This window comes from Anastrepha ludens, chromosome 4 (assembly GCF_028408465.1).
Source record: "Anastrepha ludens isolate Willacy chromosome 4, idAnaLude1.1, whole genome shotgun sequence".
In the NCBI taxonomy this organism is placed as follows: domain Eukaryota; kingdom Metazoa; phylum Arthropoda; class Insecta; order Diptera; family Tephritidae; genus Anastrepha; species Anastrepha ludens.
Window position 1 is genome coordinate 2,580,096 of NC_071500.1, and position 25,363 is coordinate 2,605,458.

Sequence of the window (25,363 nt, forward strand, 5' to 3'; positions counted from 1 at the left end):
TGTGGAATCATAGTTGGTGCTTGCGCGAGTGCAGGCAGTTGCTTTGTAAACATTCGGAACGCACTCGAAGGGTTGATCCACTGACATTTTTCGCATGCTGTATGGTGCGGAATTCTCAGCGCTGACAATGCCAACGGGCGGCGAAAGAGAGTCATTGGTGTTGGCAGTGAAATGTTATGATTTTATCGTCTGCCAAATCACATGTGAACTGACAGCGGACGTTGACGGTTGTGCATGTAAAAAGAGTGAATGGAGTGAAATACCGAAATACTAACATACATATACAAAACATAAGTAATAGTTGTATCATAATTCATATTCAAACTACAACAAAAATATATAAAAGAAGAATTAAGTGTCGATGAAGTGAAAGCCGCCCGCGATAACCCATGATGTGTCAGAATTGAAAGTGTAAAATATGTTTAATTGCGTTTTAAGGCGTACTTTTTAAACCAAACCCAAAGCAAATGCAGTCAATAAGTGATTAAGTGATTCGTAAACAACCAACAAAGAAGACAACCCGTTGTCTCAATCGAAAATAGAAACAGTTGTAACTCTTTAAAGACAATGCTTGAATTCTATCCAATGCCCACAAATTTAAGTCGTGGCGCTGGTTTTTATCCTCACCATCAGAATCATGGAGGCACGCGTACATTTAATAATGCTCCCAATTCGGTCGGGACAGCAATTAACGCACCTGGATTAAATAGTAGCAATTGTGGACAGCAGCAACTCCAGCTCCAGCATCAGCATCAACATCAACAAAAACAATTGACTGCCTCTCCGACGCATGCAACATGCGCCCCAATTAATAGAAGCAACAGCAGCACACCCACAACCGCAGCTACTTCCACGACAACGTCTACATCCACAACGGTATCCGTATCGGCGTTGGCATCGGCATCGGCATCCGCGTCACCGACCGAATCTGTAACGGCTTTCACCGTAGCCACAAGCGAAAAACCAACGGTGGTAGCCCCTGAAGTCAATTCCAGTGCAACACTTGCAACATCCGTACCCGCGTGTCCCTCCACACTCTCCTCCGCACATATTTTAATGATACCCACATCCATATCTACATCGTGTTCGTCATCACCTTCGTCGTCGTCATCCTTAATGACCGTGTCAGCGTCAGTTTTAGCCCCAACACCGGCATCTTTAACACCGACGGCAATGACGACGGCGACTGAGCTGTCTTCTGGATGTAACGGTCGAACAGGTACACACAATAAGGCGTACTTTTCTTTATCAAAAAACTTATGAATATTTTAGAATAACAACAACAAGTTTCCGAAAGAGTATTTCTTAACATTCAAAGCAACGTTCAAACTCATCGTCTTATGCATATTTTCAAGAATCCGCGTAAATATTCGCACCTTTGGAAAAGTTGTAAGATAAAGAAAATTATTTCAATGCAAACAATAAATATGCGTTTATTAGTTAAATCAGAAGGATGTAGCCGAGCAATACATTTTTCTCAAAGCAACTGCATTGTGTCTCATCTTCTCCATCTGTTTGTTTAATTAACGCCTAAATACACAGAGGGAAAAAATATTTGTATTGCAATTTCTAATTTTTTTGCTTCGAGTTTAAAAAACCTCAAAAATCAGCTGGCGCAAAGTGTATCAATGCTTTGATTTACGGAAGTCATGCGATTTGATGATCCTGATATCCAATAAAAAGTGGCCCTTAAAGCATTTCAGCCACCAGTGGGGAGGCATATTTCGAAATTATTTTACAGGAGCTAACGAAGTCTATTAAATTGATCCATTCTTAAAGTTATAACAGGAAAGAGACTTACTTGCCTATGGCAAAAATGTTCACTGGCAGCTAGTATTTGTACTAGTCGAGTTTACCGATATTTACCTTGCACAGTAGTTTTTTACAGCACTCAGTTGGAAAGAAAAGTTTAACTGTACTCTCGTCTCAAAGGGTTTCTGCCTACTGCAACGTCCATTGACTGTTCACTAGGGTTAAACATTTTAAAGAGGTCATCATTCATTTTAATATTCTCTAAATAGACGGCGAAAATGGTACCATCAAACTGATTGCTCATACTAAAGAGACTGTGGTAGTTTCTTTGATAACCGGCGGCCTGCTAAACTAACACCATATAATGTGTCACAGTTCTTCTGGTCATGGGATATATGAAGGCTGCAAAAGGAGCTTCTCGAGCCTCTCTCTCGATATTTCGTTTATTTCAAGTCTAAAACATAATTATAGTTTTTACAGACCACTAGCTAATTTGAGATAATAGCTAATATGAGCTTAAATTACTACCAATAGTTAAATAGGTAATTGAAAAAAAAGAGTTTAAAAATTCTTAAAACTCATTCCTTGACACGCAAAAGTCGAGCGGAATACAACTCATTGTATTCTCTTAATTGCAGCAGTGCACGTATAATGCGTGTTAAGCAATTTAATATGAGTTCTAGTAGGGATATGAAGTGAATGCTCCGTAAAGGGGATGAACAATTAATTTCCCCTTTAGTTACACTAAAAAATACAGTGGGAGTATAGACCTTCAACTATCTAGAGACTTTAAGTGAATTAAAATCAAACAGGAACTATAGGAAAGGATATGATTTGAGAATTTCGACAAAAAGCTTTTAAGAAAAACCTTCTGTACACGGTCAATTCTCTCAATTGCAAATTGGTGGCAAGATCTCCAGATAAATTGCATATTCCAATCTAGAGCTAATACAAGAGGTAAAACGTAATTTGAGAGTGTAAGGGTGCGAGAACTTTGAGCTATTTCGCCGTATAAAATCTAAGATTGAGTAAGATGTAGATACAATAAAAATGGTGTGACCATTGAATGAAAAATCGGAGTCAAAGATCACACCTATATCCTTTAATTCACGAACAGAATTAAGTAAAGTATCTATTAGCATTACTAAATATAAGATGATTGAAAAACATTTTAAGTTTTGGTGAATGTAGCATGAAAACATGAAAACAATAGACATGCAAGAGCTGCTACACCTGCGAGCGTATTATTTTCCGATTTCAACATACGAACGCCCTCAATATTTTTAATCGCAAAAAATATTTTCAAATCGTCATCATATAGGAAAAAATTGGCAAACGAAAATCAGGTACTAATATCATTACACAGAGCGAAGAGTAAAATAATTAGAATAAAGAAGTGGTGCTTACACTTCTGGTACGTGTTTGCCCGAGCTCCTCCTCCTATTTGTGTCCTGATGTTGTTCCACAAATGAAGGGACCTACAGTTTTTCTTTTTCTTCCTTAAAGTCCTTTTATGAGGAGCTTTTTCATGGCAGAAATACACTCGGAAGTTTGCCATTGCCTGCCGAGGGGCGACCGCTATTAGAAAAAACTGTTTTCTCCTTTTTGGTGTTTCACTGAGATTCGAACCTACTCACTCTTGAATAGTACTCACGCACCAATTCTCATTCGGTTACGGCGGTCGCGACGAAGAGTAGAGAACCAAAAATTCTGTCTTGTGCACACCTGAAGATGCAATGAAAGATTCCGAACATTCACCCTCAATCACTACCACACATCGTCTATCGGATAAATAAGAAAACATAGGTTGGGGCTTAACCGGCTACTGGACAGAAATTGCTGCCATGAGACTCAAATAAGTCCCAGCCCCTATTGCTTCAGCTTTTTGAAAGACAATGAGTTTGATTGAAATATTGAGGGCTGTCTCCTTCTCAGTAACTTTGCTTACCAGGCTTTTGACACACTTTATTAACACCCATTATCCGCTTGCGAGATTTACGCTTTTTTCCAAACTCAAATGCAATGTATAGGTATGTAATATATGGTTCTAAATTTTAATTATTCTTAAATAAAATTTGAAAAAAAAAATCATTAAATAGGAGTTTGAAATATTTATAAATTCAATATATTGGTAATAGTCGGCATAAACGTTTTTGCATGTTTTTAATTATTTTTTGCGTATAATCTGGGCCAATTTTCGTCCATTCTTCGTATAACCTTTATTTTAGTTCCCTGGAAGAAGAAACTAGTCTCTGTCGCTCACGCCGCTCCAACTCGCCTCACAAGTTTTCTATAGGACTGAGATCGGGTGATGAAGGAGGGTAGCAATATTTTTTGGGCAATTATAGAGTTACCATTTTCGCACAAAATGAGTTTCATACTTTGGGTTAATATCCTGATGCAGTTAATAACTAATGGTGCCTTAATATATTCAAATATATTTCCTTATTCATTCCAATTGTTTCTGAGAAATTCTTGAAAATAATTTGTTATATTAATAGGACTATGAATAAGTTCGTGCGGTTTTACAACAGATGGCGTAACTTGATTATTATTCCATCGATCCACATTTCCAAACATTCATTGGAGAGCTACTGTCGTAAGGCACAAACGTCAGTATAAGTTTTTTATTTGAAGCGTAAACAACAATATTTTTACCACACTTGAAAATGTCGAATTTCGTGCCAAATAATGTGTTTTTGCGGGGAATTCTTCTTCATTATTTTAATATGAAGAAAAAAGCAGCCGAAAGTCATCGTATCTTGGTGGAAGTTTATGGTGAGCATGCTCTATCTGAGCGAACGTGCCAGAAGTGGTTTGCACGCTTTAAAAGTGGTGATTTTGGCTTGGAAGACGAAGAACGCGAGGGTGCGCCGCCAAAGTTCATGGATACCGAATTGGAGGAATTGCTCGATCAAGATCCGGCTCAAACGCAAGAAGAGGTTGCAAAAACTTTGGGAGTTGATCAATCAACCATTTCCAAACGTTTAAAAGCCATGGGAATGATCCGAAAGGTAGGCCATTGGGTGCCGTATGAATTGAAGCCAAGAGACGTTGAACGCCGTTTTATGGCATGCGAACAACTGCTTCAACGGCACAAAAGAAAGGGTTTTTTGCATCGAATTGTGACTGGCGATGAAAAGTGGGTCCATTACGACAATCCAAAACGTTGGGCAACGTATGGATACCCTGGCCATGCTTCAACATCGACGTCGGCGCAGAATATTCATGGCCTGAAGGTTATGCTGTGTATCTGGTGGGACCAGCTGGGTGTTGTGTATTATGAGCTACTGAAACCGAATGAAACGATTACGGGGGATGTCTACCGACGACAATTGATGCGTTTGAGCCGAGCACTGCGAGAAAAACGGCCGCAATACGCCGATAGACACGACAAAGTTATTTTGCAACATGACAATGCTCGGCCACATGTTGCACAAGTGGTCAAAACATACTTAGAAACGCTCAAATGGGATGTCCTACCCCACCCGCCGTATAGTCCAGACCTTGCGCCATCCGATTACTATCTCTTCCGATCGATGCAACATGGCCTGGCTGACCAGCACTTCCGTAATTACGATGAAGTCAAAAAATGGATCGATTCGTGGATTGCGGCAAAACCGACCGAATTTTTCACAAAGGGAATCCGTGAATTGCCAGAAAGATGGGAAAAAGTAGTAGTAAGCGATGGACAATATTTTGAATATTAAATTTGTAACCATTTTACGTCAATAAAGTTTCAAATTTCGAAAAAAACCGCACGAACTTATTCATAGTCCTATTACTTGTACAGAGCAGTGTGCAGACTGTAAAAATTGTTTGGTACGTAAGCCATAAAAATTGTTGGGAATTCCAAAATACTGCGCTAGATTTTTTTATTAGTTTATTAAAAGTGCAACACTTTAGAATTTATTACTAATGAAAACAAAACTACGCATAGGAATACCAAAAACATTGATACTTACTTAAAAAAATAAAAAACATGCATATGCAAGCTTTTGATACCGTAAATGACAAACTACCGTGGCTAAAATTTTAATTATTTCAATTTTCATTATCGGTGGTAAACCTAAATAGCTTATATGTATATCATATTTCGGTCGATGGCCAAGACGTCAGCAAAAGCAATACAATAACTAGATTTCTTTCCATATCCAGAGCAGTTCCTCAAGCGCTATTCTCGGTCCCTTACTGTTTGTTTTGATATCAACTATCTGCCGAAGATCGTTTGAAGCGCAATAAAATGCAAATATGCGCTGATGATTTTCAATTGAATTTGAGTTGACCTTTTCATCATGGAACCTATGCATAAATAACTTACACATTGACTTCGACCACGTCAACGAGTAGGCCAGTAACAATGGGTTGATCTTAAATCCAAGTAACAAACAATGTATTGTTTTTAAAAAAAAAAAAACATAATTTTCACCTTAACGTTTGTGAAAAAGTTTTATTGAACAGATCTGTGATGCCATGTGTTTATGTAACTAAGAACCCGGGCGTACTATTCCACAGAATAATAAGATGGGATAATCATGTTTATATCACAATTGGCATACATATATGGTCAACACAACACCTCACACCAACACCCACTAGACTACTAATCGCGAAATCGTATGTGCTTCCAACGTTGTATGATGTCGAACTCTACGCCACAGTGATAACACAGGTCTGCAAAAAAATGGGTTTGGAATGTTCTATAAAAGTGTAGTGTCATTTCCGAAGTAATTTTTTGCGTAGAATCCGAATCCGGGGTTTAAATTGCTCTATCACGTCAGGACTTTGAGATATCCTAACCTAAAAGTGCAAAAAACGCTGTTTTTGCCCACTTTTGAGGTTATGTAGCTACGAAGATTTTGCTCTTCATAAAAAAGTAGACAGGGTATTTTAAATTATAAGTCTTCCTCTTTTAAATGCCGTTGAGTTTGCTCAAATATCTTAATTTTTCACTGAGATATCGCATTTTGAAGTCTCCATGTTTCTTCCTTCGAGCGAAATTTCTTACCGGCGAGCATTTTTTACGTCTGCGAACAGCCAGTAGTCGCTGGGAGCCAAATCTGGCGAATTCATATCGTTTTGCCTTTGCTCCTTTAGTGTGGTAGAACGCTCTTTTTTTCAAGTGAAATTTAAAAATTTGCAACACTACATCGGGATGAGCTCGTTTGTAAATTGATTGTACAATATATTATTGATGTATATTTAAGCTTTATAACCTGTGGGGCTCAGTGCGTGCTTAGTGTATGCTCTTAATTTAACATGACATAAGTTATTCGAGAGATGCGGCGATTTGCAAGGTAAATGAAATAATAAACAAAAATTCCAGTTTTCTGTGTAAAAATTATGCGTTTCATGACTATTTTTTATTTCAAATCTACTTGATTGATACTGTAGCCGCTTAAGTGATTTTGGTCGAGCTTTTTATTCTCTTGCAAACCTGAGACATTTTCTCTAGACTTGTGTAGGTATTCTAGTTCAGATTCAGGCCTTTCTATTTCTCTACTACGGCTGGCAAGAATTTCATTGAATATTTTCAGAGACAGAATGCATGGTCTAACCAATGCCACGAGACCAAGCCACTGTTAGAAAAAATAAATCTTCGTTGGATTTTAGGTAGACATTCTTATTGAGGTTATCAAATAAGCGAAATCACCAATACTTAAATAGCTCAAAATACATTTGTCAACTGCGTCTTGTGTGCTAATATGGAGGTGCGTGATTGTGTTACCTGTTTACTTGCTCGACGACAGAAGATACATTTTTTTGTCCTCATTCGCCACCAGTCGCACCCACTTTGCTTCTTTACCCCATAAAGAGCAAGTGGCGAGGATTTTGGGGCTGATGCCAGCAATTGTACGAAAAGGTGGTACCTGAGCGATTTACTTACTTTTTAAGCTCAAAACTTTTTTTCCGCATAAGATTAAAGAAGTCGCACGCAGAGTCTACTCGTTTGAAATTTTGCTTGATATAAATCTGCTCCGTATTATAATGTAGGCCGCCGTACCCGAATGGACTTAGTGCGTGACTACCAGTCGGAAGTGCAAAGTTTCAAAACCTCAGACATGAAATTCCAATTGCTGGAAAAGGTTTTTTCATATGGCAGTCGCTCTTAGGCAGACAATGGCAAACCTTCGAGTGTATTTCTGCCATGAAAAAGCTCCTCATAAAAAACCATTTGCCGTTCGGAGGCGGCGTAAAACCGTAGGTACCTTCATTCCTCCAATCAAACACCCAAAAAAGAAGGAGTGTCGGCGCCAGTTATATGTATATACACATATTACAATGTAAATATGCATATATTATAAATCTCTCATCATGCCCGTTCTATCGTATGGCGTAGAAGTTTGGACGATGACAATATCCGATAAGACGTCCTTTGAAGGGCTCAAGAGAAAAATTGTGTAGAATATTCTTGGGCCTCTTAATTTGTATCTACCTATGTAATAGTCTGTAAGCCTCTTGTTTCTTGATTAAATAAAAAAAAATAATCAAGTCAAAAAGACGAAATTCGAAGATGAGAGAAGACTTATTAATATAAATTCGATTCAAATATAGCTATCGGATATTCAAAGATATGCTTGGATCAGTTTTAAAAATTCATTTTCAATACGTATTCCAGATAATTTTCTTCTTTTATTTGATTTCGAGTTGGCATTATTGTAGTAATTAGCTGGCGCCCATATTTGTCGAATGTGAAAGATAGAAGTATCTGAGTTCGTTTTCCACCATGGATACAAATCATAAATCACCATTGATCAGTTTCATTCGGAAACAGTTTGAAAACTGTAGAGCTCGACATTGTAGGTCTACCTACTAATTGATCTACGAGTATATATACGTACTTTTTATTGGCACAGTTTCCAGTGTGAGATGTAAAAGTAAAAAATTACAAATGGACAAATTTCACGCGAATTTTTATTATAGAAGCAATTTAAAGAAATAAACCAAATGCAAAGCTATGGTAATGATCATATTTTTTTCGAATGAAATAAATTTTAATTTATATAATCAAAAAATAAATATAGCAGGAATAACATCAAGACGTACGCCCCAAATAGGAGGAGGAGCTGGGCCAAATACCCAAAAATTGTGTACGCGCCAATTATAAGTATATATATAGCGTATATGTATATCTATATGGCGTATCGGTTAATAGCATCCCGAGGAAACCCTCACGGACATGCATCAAAAAAATACAGAACAAGTATTTTTTCCAATAGCAGTTGATCTGTCGAAAATAGTACCTAATCATTTGAAGTGACTTCAACTTAATCGTATAAAAAAAACATAGATGTAAGCAATTCGTGACATGGGCACGTGTGTCTACGATTATATTTAATGCCCATTGGCTCCTACGGCATTTGGCCTAATCTAAAAACATTCGCTTATTTTATTATTTATGTGCAAAAATAAAAGCAAAACCCTAAATACCTCACAAATTGTAGCTATCTGAAGATATCCCGCTAATGCACATGCACATACATCCATATATATACTCGTGCATGTGTACGTGTGGGTATGCATGTGCGGCCGTGTGCGCTGCTGGGTGGAATGCGACGCACGTAAGTTGACCACGAAATTATGCCGACAATGAACCTGAAAAGCACACACACCAATTATATTTCCATGCTATTGGGCAGCTACTAAAAAACTTACTTACACACATACTTAAGTATATACATAAATTCATATATGTGCATGTGTAGGAGAATCAGGCATTGCAAATAAATTCTTCATACGTGTGCTATTACATCGGAGGTGCCCACATCCTTCGGTTGATATCAAATGCCACCTTAAATTTTTGAAATAAACACAAATTTTTCTTACTAAATTCCATTTCCATAAACTCCTAGAATTTTGCAAAATTTGCCAACAATGCCAGAGAGCTAGAGAAACGCCTGCAGCTTAATAAATACTCTTGCATACATACGAGTGTAGGCTTGGCAGAATTAGTATGCATACGTGCATATATTTATTCATTTAAATACACCTACGTATTTATGTACTCGTGTATGCATATTGAATTGCATGAGTTAGATGTGCAGTTATGTAAGTATGTATAAGTGTACGCAAGTACGAACATATTAACTCATGCACATGTCATTTGTCGCAGCGTTGTGCCTAACCACAAATATTCCTGTTGACATGTGTGGATGCACATGACAGGCCATCGCCAAATTCACCTTGTAGTTGAGTGCGTGTGACGCCCCTCCCTGGCACCAAAACACATGCCACCCGCATATGCTACCCTAACAAACATTTCTCAAGCCTGAGATACCAGCGATATCCATCTTATTGCGTTTGACTTGCTACATATTGAAAATAACATATAAGTTGATGAAAGTTTTGGCAACTAGTCTACTATTTTAGATTTCAGAAATTGCATATGGATTGTTTCCCATTTCCAAGAAATAGGATTAAAAATATTTTTCAACTTTCAACTTAAACACTCCTTGTTTGCTTTTTGATATTTAGGAGAAATATGGCAAATTTTCATGCAAGGGAATTATTTATATGGAACCAAAGAACATTTCCTCGCAATTTTATAGAATAAATTATTCTTTGTAATTATTTCTCTCTACCCCACCATAGCCAGCAACAACAAATGGTGGCACATGTTTACTTTAATAGGGGTTGCTCCTCATATTGCAAAACCTCCGAATGCGTTTCTGCAATGATAAAGTTTCTTACCTAAACCAGCTACGGTATACCAAATTACCGGTGTCCGGACTATACCATTTTTTTGGTGAATTACATCTACCACCGTAGGTTTAAAATCTATCGTATTTTACAACTTCCATTATTAATAAGTTTTTAAAGGTTGTAATGAATAATAAACGAATAAAAAACGTGATAAACTTAAAAAAGTGGGATTTTAGAATGTATGTAAATCTACCACATTGTTTTAGAATCTCCCGCCTATCTACCGCAAAAAAAAAAATGTGAGTCATCATACTGGCTTTATAAAATCTATAATTAAAGCGTGCAGACGTGTTTTTGATCGCTCCTGATTTTTTTTTTTGTTGATAGCCAACAGTTTATACTGCTAAAGTGATATGCTTGTCAGATAGTGACTCTACATTAATTTCATAACAATAACGAGCTTTCATATCAGTATTACCACAATGCCCTGCGTATGTGGGCAAAAAGTTGAGCGATCGCATCCTAAAGTGCAATGTACTGCAAAGTGCAAAGATTTCTTTTCATTTGGATTGCGTTAACATATTGCCCAAGGCGTGTGTTTATAGAAAGGCTTTGATATTGCCGAGCTATGTTGAATTCTTACTCAATTCTGACAAACTGTTTTTAGGTTCTTCTTGCGCTGCTATTCGACGCGAACCTATTCGCTAACCTATCCTCCAATTATATTAGATGAGAGTGTGAACCAGGATTTTAATAATTATAAACTGCCTACGGTAAATTCATTTGCGGAACAACAACAAACAACGTTGAACCCATAATAAATGAGATTGCTTCTCTTAGAACTTATAATGCGCATATGTTTGCTGTGATCAATGCACTGCGTGATGATAAAGAGCCCTTAATAAGCAAAACTGAACCTCTTCAATCAGAAATTCACTCGCCGCAGAGTAAGCTTCGCATTGATGAGCTATCCTCTGCAATTTCTCTGAGTGTTGCGGAAGTGAAGTGTTTGCGCGAAAATGCAGTACAAAACAATAACTGTATGTGCATAAATCTACAGCCTAATGCAAAGAGTCAGGTGGAGAGCGTTACTGCTCCTGCTTTTACCGCTGACTTTATTCACTCAACGTCTTCTGCTGCTATAGTTAATGCAAAAGGCTCTCTTACTTTGCTGCTGCTGCTGCCGTCGCCAAAGATACCAATAATTCGCCGACTGCGGAAACTGCATTGTGCGCTGTTCCTGACTCTCGCACTAGTGTAACTACTAAGAGCTCTGCCGTTATGTCCAACATTGGCCAAAATCAGATTGCCTGCTTCAAACTCGTTAAAAAGATGTGGATATAAACTCTTTAAAAAGGATTAACTTCAAACTAGGAATCCCGCCGTCTCTTTATGATCAAGTTATGAATTCTGTGCTCGGGCCTGCGGACATTAAAGTACGCCCCTTTAATGTTTTTTTTCAAAAATAAGACGTACCGCAAAAAAGTATCCTAGCTACAAGAGCTAGCTCATGCCCATATTTTAATGAGTTAAAGATATATATTATTTTCAAAGTATGAGAGGTATGCGTATTAAGTGTGATGCTATACATATGTATATGTATACTCGTAGCGCCCATATGGATTTTGATGTAATAATTTTCGCTGAGACATGGTTGAATGCAAATTTTTATGACAATGAATATTTTGATTCAAATCTATATAATGTCTTTCGCAAGGATTGTACCTCTTTGAGAACTGGATGCATTTTGGGTGATGGCGTCCTAATTGCAGTTCATCGGAGGCTATGAGCAGCTCAAATGGCGGCCGCCGTAGCCGAATGGATTGGTGCGTGACTACCATTCGGTATTCAGGGAGAACGTAGGTTCGAATCTCGGTGAAAGACTAAATTTTTTTCTAATAGCGGTCGCCCCTCCGCAGACAATGGCAAACCTCCGACTGTATTTCTGCCATGAAAAAGTTCCTCATAAAAAATAAATGCCGTTTGGTTTCGGCTTGAAACTGTAGGTCCCTCCATTTGTGGAACAACGTCAAGACACACACCACAAATAGGAGGAGGAGCTCGGCTAAACACCCAAAAAGGGGGTACGCGCCAATATATATATATATAACATATACATATATGATTCTGACCACATGTTGGATCAACTGTGTATACGCGTAAAAAGTTCAACAGATTCTTTGTATATATTACATATGTATATAAAGTAGGTACATACAGATAATATTGTATTGCTTGCACATAGTGATTTTATGGATGATCATTTATGTGTTTTTGGTGACTTTAACCTTCCCAATGTTATGCGGTCAAGTAGCTTCTCGAATCATGGTCTTATTCCTAACAATGTTACCTCTGAACTGGAACTTTACTTTATTGATAATCTTATCAGCATTAATTTAGTACAACTAAATAGTTTTGTGAACAAACTAAACAGAATTCTAGATCTCATTTTTGTCAACGAACAACTGTTAAATACTACCTGGGATGGTTTCTTCTCGGATTCTTTTTCAGCGTTTAAGTCTCATGTTTTCGAGATTCGTTTAGAAAATATTCCTTTAATTCGAAAAAAGCCTTCCAAACTTCCGTGGTACAAAAAGAACTTAGAAAGTTAAAAAACCTATGAAATAAGCTATTTGAAAAGTTAAAAAAATCAAAGGATCAGTTGTCCTAAAACAACTATAAGCAGTACCTCACGTAATTCAAGTGCTTAAATAAATTTCTTCGCAATAATTATATTCTAAGTATTGAAGACAGTATTAAATCTAGCCCTAAGACTAAGAAATCATGTAGTAGTGGTCCATCTGCTATTTGTTATGGTAGTAATCTGCTAACACGCCATTAGCGGCTGTGAGTCCTTTGGCAGAATTTCTCCAATCTAATTTCGTTCAGAATGATAGTAAAGATATCACTTTTTAGATCGGTCTAGAAATCAATATTCAACTCTGAATTTTCTTTCATGATGTCGAGCTTGGAATATTAAGCTTAAAACCCTCCTCACAGACTGATATCGATGGGCTTTCTGTAATATTACGCAAGAAATGTCTGGCAGTTATTTCACTTTTAAAAATTTTCACCTTTCGTCGCTGACTGGAATTATCGCCCAATTTCCAAACTGTCAACAATTTCTAAACTTTTTGAAACCATTGTCAGAGAAAACAAGTCCTTTGCCACTAAAAGCTTAATTTCGTGCAATCAGCATGGTTCCGTCACTGGACGGTTCACAATGTCTAATCTCGCTGTTCTTAGGTAATATTGTATTAGAGCCTTCTCAGCAGGGCAACAAGTCGACTGCATTTACACGGATTTTTCCAAAGCTTTCGACAGAGTCTCTCACAACATTTTACTACATAAATTATCTTCACTTTTGTTGCACTCTGTTTTCTTGCCATGGTTGAAATCCCATTTATGCGGAAGGCGTTGTGTGGTCACAATTGATGGTATTTCCTTTGAAACTTTCGTTGCCTGCACTGGAGTGCCTCAGGCAAATGTTTTAGGTTCGCTACTCTTTACGTTATTCATAAACGACATTAGTAAATGCTTCTCATTTGCTAATTTTCTGTTCTGTGCTGACGATTTAAAAATATTCTCAATTATAAATAGCACAACTGACGTTTGCAGACTTCAAGCAGATAGACAAATTGGTTATGTGGTGTCAAAAATCTCAACTTTCTTTAAATATCAAAAAATGCTATCATGTCAATTTTTCCAAAATCCATATTGCCTTTCATACTTCTTATAGCATATCCAATATCGTACTTCAATCTGTCAATGAATCTATGGATTTGGGTGTAATTTTTGACAGTCGTTTCTCATCTAATAGCCATATTATTTTCATCTTATCAAAATCATTTTCTGTCTCAGGCCTTAAGCGATGGAATAGCTGAAATTTGACGGACCCTTTTACCCTGAAATTATTATTTACTGTATTCGTTCGCTCCAGGTTGGAATATGCCGCCTTTATTTGAAGGCTATACCATACATTTTTGATTGACAGGATCGAACATGTACAAAAGGTGTCTTTGATATTTATACCAAGGTCAGTAAAATTTTCTGATCCTATCCCATCTTATACATCACGTTTGCTTTTGATCAACCTGCAGTCCTTGGAAAATAGAAGATCAATTCTGTCTCTCTCGTTTGTTTTCAATGTTATTAAAGGCGACATTGACTGCCCCTTTCTGCTTCAACGTATTAATTTTCTCACACCTCCCAGAATGCTTCCTAAAGTTCTTCCTTTCTATTTAAATAAGTTCAATACCAATTATGCTCGCAAGTAGTCAGCCCGAAATTATGTTTTCTTGACTTCTTCAAATAAATAAATAAATAATAGTTTACCCTGGTGAACACCAGAGTTCGGCCCAAATGCATTGGAAGAGATTTTCACCAATATCAGCAAAACTTTCCCTACTTCACAGGTACGATTTAATCCACTGCAAAACAATCATAACTGAATGAAATCCTTGTTTGAAAAGTTTAATCAAAAGAATATGAGAGAGATCACGTAAAAGGCTTTTGAGAAATCCGTATAGATGAAATCATCAATCATCAAAAAAATTCAGAGGTTGATTATAATACATAGATCTTCCAGTTACGAAGCCATGCTGATGAATACAAATTGCTCACGATTAAAAAACAGTTTATTTCTGATACTTCAATTGAAACTGCAGATAGCAGCTTTGATATGGGCCTATAATTTCTAGCTTCACTTTTATTACCATTTGGGAACGCTGGGGTGGTTAGAGTTTTTTTCCAGTCATTAATAAATAGAGATTTGTTAAAAAATTACTAACAATGGTTTGATTAACGTCGATTATTAACAGAATAAGAGAAAATACATCGATATCTGTCCATGGGGACATCTTCAGATTCCTATTACCCTCAGTAAGAACCAAAGAGCCGATGTCAAGTGAGGAATTTGCTGCACAAACCCGGATGTGGATTTATTAGAAACACCTTTTTCGATTTTATGAAGCTCCGAAAAATTGTCAGGTTTGGCTTAATATAATAACATAATTTTTACACCGCGAATAACTCATAACACCTTGTATCTTTCGATAAATTAAACCGTTTGAAATACTTATTTCTAAGGTTCTTTAGTTCTCTCGAATACTTGGGACATATTTTAAGCATAGATTAAACACAATAGTGCTCTCGAGAAATCAGCAACGAAAACGGAAAATACATTGTTTAAAGTCACGATTACTTTTAAATGTTATGCCAAAACTACGTTTATCTTTTTGGTTAACAAAAATATAAATTTTGTGACAAAAAACAAAAATGTCTTTAATATTATACATATATATAAGGAAATTAAGAGTCTTTTTAATAAGAATTGTTGAAAGTTCGGATTTTGGGGCAGTAGACACGTCGAATTAGGAATACTATAACGAAGGCGGTACAAATGGCGAACGAAGAGCTTACTCCCGAATTTGCACAAAACTGAGTTCTTGAACTAACAACAATTGTAATGAATATAATTCAATGTTCCATAAACGATTGAAATTATATATTGAAAATAATTTTAATTTACAAGGAAAAACTTAAAAGCTAGTTTTCCTTCTTTTGCATTAAACGCAAACGCTCCGTACCAGATTTGGACAGACACTTTTAGAAGCTTCCGAAATAAAATAAAAAATCTACTTCAGATTACCTCAAAATGGTCTAAGGTGACCTTTTTATTTAGAATTTTATTAGTTCTGATTAACCGAAACTTATTATAAATATGAAATTTTTCTAGAGTTGCCATTGCTGTCTGAATGTCCTATAAATTACTTTTGGCAATAAGGAACTATGAGTTTTATTTGAAATAATAACTTTAACAAAATAATTCATGAGAATTTATTGATTATTTTAAAGAAATAACCCGCGTTTATCATTTCGATTTTTAAAGATTCTTAAAATGTTCTAGAAGAACTGGAAGGATGTTCCATTGTAAACACATAATATTATTGTATATTTTTATGTTTTTTCCGTAACGGCTGTAGTGGTGGTGTACGGGTATAATTAAAGCTTCACATTTCCTCTTTTTAGGAGAAAGATCCAAAACGGGGAATAATCTCATCCATTGTATTTGCAGCCAAGAGGCAGAATGACCCATGGTATTTTTTACTCTTCTTGTTGTTGACGCTTCTAGTGATTTCGTTGAAATAAAATCCGGCTGCGACACTCATTTTATCAAAAATTTATTTCTTCTTCTACACTTTTCTAACAATTAGTAATAATTACGTTTGTGCTATTATTTGATTATCATTTATTGGCTTATTATGCAGTTTGGAAACGCGTCAAAGAGGGCCACGCGCTTTCAAGTTATGCTGATATAATTTCTTAAAACTTTTGACTAGAGCACTTTCGTAATTAATACTGAATGAATTTCATATAACGTTGAAATCACAACCACCAAGCAATGACTAATTTTTGACGATATCGTAAAAATGGCATTGAATAAATTTAAATTAAGTAATAAATTTGTTTGAAATAACTGATTAATTCGTTTTTTTTTTTAATTTTGAATAAGACTGCTTTCATAATATGTACAAATAATTTCTTTCCTGCTACTTCATTATTAATTTCTATGGTTCCGTGAAGGAACAAAGGGCCATAGCTGTTTCTGAGATCAGGTTGTTTTAAGATTGGCCTGCCGCATCCGATTCTGGTGCAGGGGCTGCCAGCTGATCCTCCAGACAGGAGTTCAGTTGTCTGCGTTTCTGCATTTCCCTTGCGCAAGGTTTTAAGGTTATACCGCCTATGATCGGATGACAGAGCCTCGTAAGTTTGAAACGGGCGTGAAGGTGAGATTGACATTTCGGAAGGATAGGCTATGTATTCGCGTCACCAACCGCACTTTCTCATTTTAAGTTGGTAGTTAATGGGCTACTATACGATGTACAAAACTGTTTCATTCTTATTTTAATGGTAGATATGTCTTTGGAAATATTCGAGCCCCCGGTATGAGTTCGATCATGTGCTTCCTACGCCTTTACACAGCCTTATTCTACTTTATCCTGCCACTTTTAACTCCTTTCTCAAATTATAAAAATAATTATGTACGTAAACGAGCGTAATGCAGAATTTTTAATTTAAAACATTTTTTCAAAGATAAGTAAAATAATTACTTCCAGACCAACGTAGATTCTTAACCATTTTTTAATTTAAAAATCTGAATTCAAGTAATTTTTCCTTGCCTGCTGAGTGTCTCGTTATTAAAACAAAACTTTTAGGGACCGCAGTGGAGCTGGACTCACACTAAACTAAGGCCGCCGTATTTAGAGCTTCATTGCTGTAATTTTAGAAAATATTGTTTTAATTCGCACTTCCAAAGTATCCGGTATCAAAATAGCCTTTCTTAAGCTGCGCTCTTCCCAACCCCATTATTATTCGTTAGCCATTAAAAGATAAAAACATTAGCAACAAATCGGAGGCGAAAGATCTGCTCTATTTTGCAGGGGAAGAATATTTTTGTTAGCATTTATAAAATCCAAATTCTATAGTTATCGCTTAGAGCCATTTTAAGTCTTAGCATGAATAAGCGTATGTGCGTGTATGTGTATGTTTTCGGCATGGGTGGCTATAGGAAACTATACTCTATGCACACTACAAACATAAATAATAGACCAAAAACAAAAAATAAAAAGTATTTTTATGAACAGCAGTCAACTTTTACGCGTAAATACATATGTACACACATTTGAATTGACTGATTCGAAATGATACTCATTGCCTATCGTTCGTCCCCAGTCAGTCAAATTATGCATAGATAAGCAATTTATCATAATTCGAGTACCTCACTGTCATGCTGTCAACCGACAGTATTTGTTTTTGCTATTTATTCATAATATCACAGATAACCTGTTATCAAAGAGCTAATGTGTCTAATAGGCGCTTTGGCAGATATTGGATATAATTCCGTCATTTGCCATGCAGCCAAGGATAGCAAACGTTTCGATGGTTATATAGAGTTATAAACACATATAAAATTTATACAAACATATGTACACATGTTTTTACATTTCCACAATTTAAATATTACATTCTGAGTTTTAAATAGCATTCCGAAAATGCATCCAGCCGAAATATTTGGACTCCAACGCACAGTCATGTCATAGCATAACCTAATATATTTACAGCTGATTTGCTTTTATTGTTGTTGCTTTGTCTGTTTCTTTACATTCTGATTGAAATTTTACCATTCAAACTACCAAATTCCCAAATCGCAAAAAAATGCTTGCAAATGTTGTTTTTTCTCTAGTGACTTCACCATGTATCGATTCGCTTTGAAATATTTGAAGTTATAATCCGTTAGTTATGCTTAGATCCAGACCTTTTTGAATAAGCAATAAGTTTTGTAATAGATCCTATATTTTCGTATTACTTTGATGAAAAAAAATATGTACAGAGTTCCACTTCTATTTACTTCTTCCTGAAAGCAATTTCACTTGTTCATAGACTTATCAGCAGCGCTCTTTTTAAGTTTTTTTTTATCGAACGTAGTGATCACAGTTGTCTGTACCAAACCTGATCAAATAATAACAAATTTGTAAAAAACCAAGCAATGACGATTTATTTGATGATTGAAGATTTTATTGTAATTGTAATTGTAAATGTCATCATGCAAAAGAAAAACAACTCGATAACAACAAGAATCATATCCTCCTAGGATACTTTTGCGATTTAACTTAATTATGTTATGTTTGAGTAGTGACAAGATTGAATGAGTAAAATATAATAAACAAATCCGCTATGGTGTGCGCCATAAAAATAATGCCATGGAACGCGGAGAGTTCTTGTTGCCTTAAACCAAAAACCACTTCTATTACAAGACTTATTTTATATAAGCAATAATATATGTTATATATAAGTATATAATATATATAATAATGTATGGTATATATATATGTATAAATATGTGTATAAGTATATATATTTCGCGTTGACACTCTTACCTTGGCTGAGCTCCTCTTCCTGTTTGTGGGTTGCATCCTCCGAAAAGCAGATGGGTTTTATGAAGAGCTTTTCCATGGCAGAAATACCCTCTGAGCCTTGCCCCTGTCTGCTGTTGTCGCTATTAGAAAAAACCTTTTTTGTCAATTGGTAATAGTAAGAATAGTAATCACGCACCAACCCATTCGGTTACGATATAAGTTTTTCTCAATAAAATATTAAACAAAAACCACAAAAGCTTGTTTATTTCATATCATCTCCATATATATGCAATACAAAAAAATGGAATACATTCTTTTATATTCTCGCGCGCACTTGTGCACGAGGGTATTATAATTTTGTTCGCATAACCGTTGTATTTACGTCATAAACACATCCATATATACCAAAATGGCCAGAATGATGAGAGGAGTCGATTTAGCCATGCCTGCTGATCGTCCCTGCTCACGTTAACTCTTAATATGTATTTTTCATTGAAACTTGATAGACATATTTCTCCTTGTTCAAGGCAGTTTGGTGTTGGAAATGGGTGAAATCGCTCAATAGCCACGTCCACCTCCCGTATAACGGTTAATTTCTAAAGCGGACAAATGTGATATTTCTCTTATAAATGAAGCAAAATCATTCAAATTTAGTAAGAGTGATAAAATCATCTATGAGTTTGATTGATTAAAACACCAGAATGTTATATAAAGTTCGGTTCGAATGTAGCCTTACCTACTTGTTCTACTTGTCAATGAATGCTATTGTTGAGGAGGGTACGTGAACTGCTATAATTTTTACGCAGATCCGAGGAGTTTGAGCATATCATCCAGGGCGCTGGGTGATAGTAGGAGTGAGCTAAAACAAGCGGCTTCGAAAATATTCTCTCGTTCTTAGTTTTTTATTTAAACATTTATTTGTTTTAGGTGTATTTCTTGTACGATATTACGGATTCCGGTAAACAAAAAACTCAAAATGCTTACTATTAATGTAATTTTTTATAATTTATGTGTTTATACACCACGAATTTATTTTCTATTCCTGTATTTATAGGATACCAACGAGTAGTTGATAATCCACTAATAAGAGTGCCTGTCATACGTGTTTTTTAGCGGTGTGTGCATTTGGATTTTTAGAGCTCGCTTAGGGATCTGGTTTTATGGCTCATGTAAACTTCATGTGTATGTATTATCGCAGTTTTGATGTATGTATGTATACCTTTGTATGCATTAGTTTATACATAAAATATTTGTGATAACTTTATGATATTTGTGTTATCTTTGCTGAATGTATGGCTGCAGGGAAAACCTGTACTTAACCTACTTATTTGTATAGGTAAAAACTAGTGCAGTGGTTCAACTATTCAGCCAATATAGCACAAAATAAAGTCACATTTCGCTTTACAGGCATAAATCTAAAAATAAAAACCATGGTTTCGAAATAAAAGCTTGTCAAAAATATTAGACCAGTATCATCATCATAATTATGTTTAAGAACTCGGCGTATATTATGCCTATATATGATATTATGCCATATCTGCCTAGAACTACATGCTCGAGCTCCTCCTCCTATTTGTGGCATGCGTCTTGATGTTATTCCACAAATGGAGGGAGTCGCCTCCGAATGGCAGATAGTTTTTATGAAGGGCTTTTTCATACAGCACAGAGAAATACACTCGAAGGATTGTCATTATCTGCCGAGGGGCGATCGCTATTATGTGGGAAAAACTTTTTCTATAATATTATTTGATTTTCATGTACGGATATTCGAACCAACGCACTTCCGAAGGGTAATCACGCACTAGCCCATTCGACTACGATACCCGTCATAATTTCATTTATTTATTTATAAATTAGATATAATTATATAACAAAATAAGGCACTATATGTAGCTACCAATGCTAGCGGATATGACGTCAACACAAGTGCCAATTGCCAGGCATTGTGCAAATATTACCCAAAAACCGACGTAAAAAATTCACGACGAAACATATTTTGGATACGGAAGACGTAAATTAACCAGAACGAGCACATACCTCAATCGTTTGAATAAATGTTTCATAATCAAAGACAATAACAAAATGCATTGTGGTTTTTGCTTTTAAATTTTAAACATTAACAATAAATCTAGTGCTGATTTCTGTTTACTACAATTGTGTCTCTATGCTGTGTAATGAAAAAATTTCTTATGTAATCATTGTTTTAAGAGCTGATTTATCAACAAGCTAATTTTGTAAGGCTTGCTTTATGACATAACTTTGTGAGGTTATGAGAATCCCCTAGGTGTTAGTGGTTTAAAAGAGATATATAAGCTAGCTTACCTATACACGATTAGAGGATGCAGAAGGTGACGCCTTTCGAAAACCGCTACTTTATTTTAGGTGTTTGACAATTGTATGCACGCGCAAATGTATGTGTGCGCGATTTATTCTTTATTATTTGCTTTCTACTCACTTTTGTATACTCTTCCCCTTCTTTTTGTTTGTTTACTATCTGTGCTGGCGTCACGGCGCATGGGAAGACGCAATCTTTTATTATACCACTCTTGTTATCTATGCTTCTGAACAATGTTCAATGGAAGTCGATTCCACTGACCTCAAGCAAGAGTGCCACGACTTGCAACTACTTTCCTTGTTGTTGTTGTTGTAGCCCTGTCAGTGTGGTGTCATCACCGATCATCATCGCCTAACTCTTCTAACGGCAGACCCAGGAAGCGTGCTGTTTCGACGGGTTGGGTCCAGAGGAAGAGGGGTCTTAGGTGGGTGTGTTTGAGAGGTGGCTAGTATCGTGAGGTGTGCTTCATATGCTGCACATCTATTGAGAATGTCGGGTATGCCCATTGTAATATCCGGAGCGTTGAGCCAAAGTTACGGGCGTCTCGCGAGGCAGCTGAAGCTCTTTGTCTGCAACAGGTCGTGGTTGGACTGCGATAACGGCATTCGGGTATTGGGAGTTTAGGATGGTGAAAATCTCCCGATGAATACCGTTTAGCGTCTGTCTATAGTGTCCGGTCCAGTAATTGCAAAATGACTGGCCTAGGAGGGGGCTTAGGCTCATCAAATGCCTGGTTGGTTGATTCTTACGGTAACACCTAATCTGGAATTGCTTGCTGACCATTTTGCTCTGCTCCTTGACCGGGATCATGAAATACTCATTGTATAGGTGTTACAGTAGAGATATCAGGAGACATCCCGTGGCTCTCCTGATTGCAGTATTTTGACAGGTTTGGACCTTTACCCACTGCGTATCACTGGTGCCAGGCCAACAAACGGGCGCAGCGTAACTCAGAATCGGACGGTCAATTGCTTTAAATGTTGCCAGCAACATTTCTTTGTCTTTGCCTCATCGACTTTCACCCTTAGCTGTAGTTTGGGTCGTAAAAAGAATCGCCGTGAAAAGTGAGAAAGGCTGGCGAGATAAACGTTCACCTTGGAACTCAAGTCTTAATGCCATTATTGAACAATCGTCAGCATAGGAGACCATTCTCATATCAGCCGCTTGTACTTTCCAGAATGACTCGGGTTTTTCCCGACCAAGAGCCCTCACCCCAGTAAACTAGTGCACTGAACTTCTTTTATTTTCTCAGTATGGTTTCAGAGCGACTATATTTCTAAGTGGCCAACTTTGATTCATTTACCTTCTGTACCTCAGAAATATATACTTTGCTCAGGAAGTTAGAATGGGGAGATTCTGATCTTAATTAAAACTTTCACTGGATTTTAGCAAAAGCGAAGCATAAAGTTAAAGCAATCAATCTTTTAAACATAAAAATCCACAACATACTGATAAAATCGAAATTTCATCTTTCTATCTATTCTCCTATATTTACAGATGTTGGCCAGGTGAAGTGTGAGAAAAATTACGAAATTTGTGAAGGTTGCGGACGAAAGATCCACGACCGATATCTCATGAATGTCGGCGAATCGAATTGGCACGAACACTGTCTGTCGTGTTGTTATTGTGGCATTCAGTTATTCAATACCTGCTACGTACGCAATTCAAAGCTTTACTGCAAACTCGATTACGATCGGTAAGTAAAATGCATTTTTCTTCAATTGTTTTGGTTTTGTACTATAAATAATCTTAAATAAACCACAGTTTTACTTATAAACTTTGTTTTTTTCATTGGTGTGCATTAGATTATTCAGCATCAAATGCACCGGATGCTGTCACCCAATTCTGCCTCACGAAATGGTCATGCGACCGATCCCATCATTTATTTTCCACCTGCCTTGTTTCATCTGTTACATCTGTCGACTGCCTTTGCAGAAAGGTGAACAGTTTCTGCTCCGTGACGGTCAACTATTCTGTTGTCGACATGACCTCGAAAAGGAAATATACTTGGCGACAGCTCAGCATTGCGGTTATGTGGGCTTGGACGACGATGATTTAATGCGACCCCGTGACGGACGTCGCGGTCCGAAACGCCCCCGCACAATATTGACGTCACAGCAGCGAAAGCAATTCAAGGCTTCGTTTGACCAATCGCCAAAGCCTTGCCGGAAGGTGAGAGAAGCTTTGGCGAAGGACACGGGCCTATCCGTGCGTGTGGTGCAAGTATGGTTTCAAAATCAGCGCGCCAAGATGAAGAAGATCCAGCGGAAAGCGAAAAATGGTGGCACAAGCGGTGGCGGCAGTACAGTGAACTCTCGCAGCGGCGATGAAAAGGATGCAAATAAGGATGAAAAAGATATAAAACAGGAATGCGGCATATCGGGAGTGGAAAGCGCTTACTTGAGTCTAGGCGACAGTGGTTTCGGAAGCCAACCACTCAATCCAAATATACCTTTCTCCCCTGATGGTACATACATATACATATATAAAAAAATTTAGTTTGTTTGAAAATATAATATTTATTTTTTCTCTTTTATCTCCCCAGATTACCCTCCCAATTCAAATGACAGTTTCTGCAGTTCTGATCTGTCTTTAGATGGTAGCAATTTTGATCAATTAGACGATGATGCTGATTCCTTGTCGTTGAATAACTTGGAGCTGCAGTCCACAGGCTCTTCGGGTAATCAACATTCCAACCCACACGACATCATCGCCAATCTCAGCACGAGCCTGGTCAATCCGATTGATAAACTGTACTTGATGCAGAATTCTTACTTTAACGCAGAACAGTAATTGTAATGGATTGGCCGATCTAGAGCGCAGGATACGAATTTATTAGCATTAAGATACAATTGGGAATGTTGATGGGAGGAGAAAATCTTTGTTTGACAAACTGACTTCGGGCTGCGTCCCAAGAAAACAAGTGTGGACCGCGCCAGTTCCTCCCAAGAATCAAGAGGCAATTAATTATTTATATGCACAATACTTACACACATACATATATATATTTAAGTTAAGATCCAGCAAACCAAAATAATTAGGCAGATTCTGGCATGTTGAATACACCTGTAGTAACAACATTTGTGATTTAAAATTTAAATTTTATCTAAAACAGATCTTATTATTGTTAGTTTTAAATAAATAAAAAACAAATTTGAAAGTTATTTAATATTTACATACATATGCGTAAACATATACGAGTGCATAAATGCTTCGCAGGCGAATCACAGATGGTAAGATTGTATGATTGTAAGATTCTTTAAGTTTGTTGTTTTTTATTTCCAGTTCTGACTATTTAAGAATAAAAGCTTTGTTTTTCAGCGTACTGAGGCGCCCTACGATGAAATTTTAAATCTTTTCGAAAGATTATCTATCACAACAACACAATGAGTGTAAAGGAAACAAAAGGTTCCGAGTTCCGAAAACCGTTACTTAAAATTTCCAGGTTTTGACAACTCATGACGCCAATGAAGCAAATAAACAAACAAAAAGTACAGAAGTTGCTTGCTTGTAAATATTCAGTGGAAGACATCCATCGGTAATATTTCATTTTTAAATGAAACAAACTAATAAAAATTAAATGCCGCGTGTTAAATTGTGAAAGCAACAATGATAACAAAACCATAGATACAGTTTGGTTTGCCAATGAGTCGGTGGCAAGAAAGTGTGTGTGTGTGTGTATAATTTCTTGCGTTTCGCAGTTTCACTTGTTTTC

At 36.7% G+C, this 25,363-nt stretch overlaps 1 protein-coding gene across 1 annotated transcript; it reads left to right on the top strand.

Annotated features, from left to right (window-relative positions):
• Nucleotides 1–214: 214 nt before the first annotated feature.
• LOC128861447 (LIM homeobox transcription factor 1-beta) lies at nt 215–24,757 on the top strand. The gene is made up of 4 exons (XM_054099585.1): nt 215–1,219; nt 23,146–23,344; nt 23,454–24,115; nt 24,194–24,757. Exons 1-4 carry the CDS (start codon nt 568–570, stop codon nt 24,439–24,441), a joined length of 1,761 nt encoding a protein of 586 aa, XP_053955560.1. The 5' UTR covers nt 215–567; the 3' UTR covers nt 24,442–24,757.
• Nucleotides 24,758–25,363: the final 606 nt, after the last annotated feature.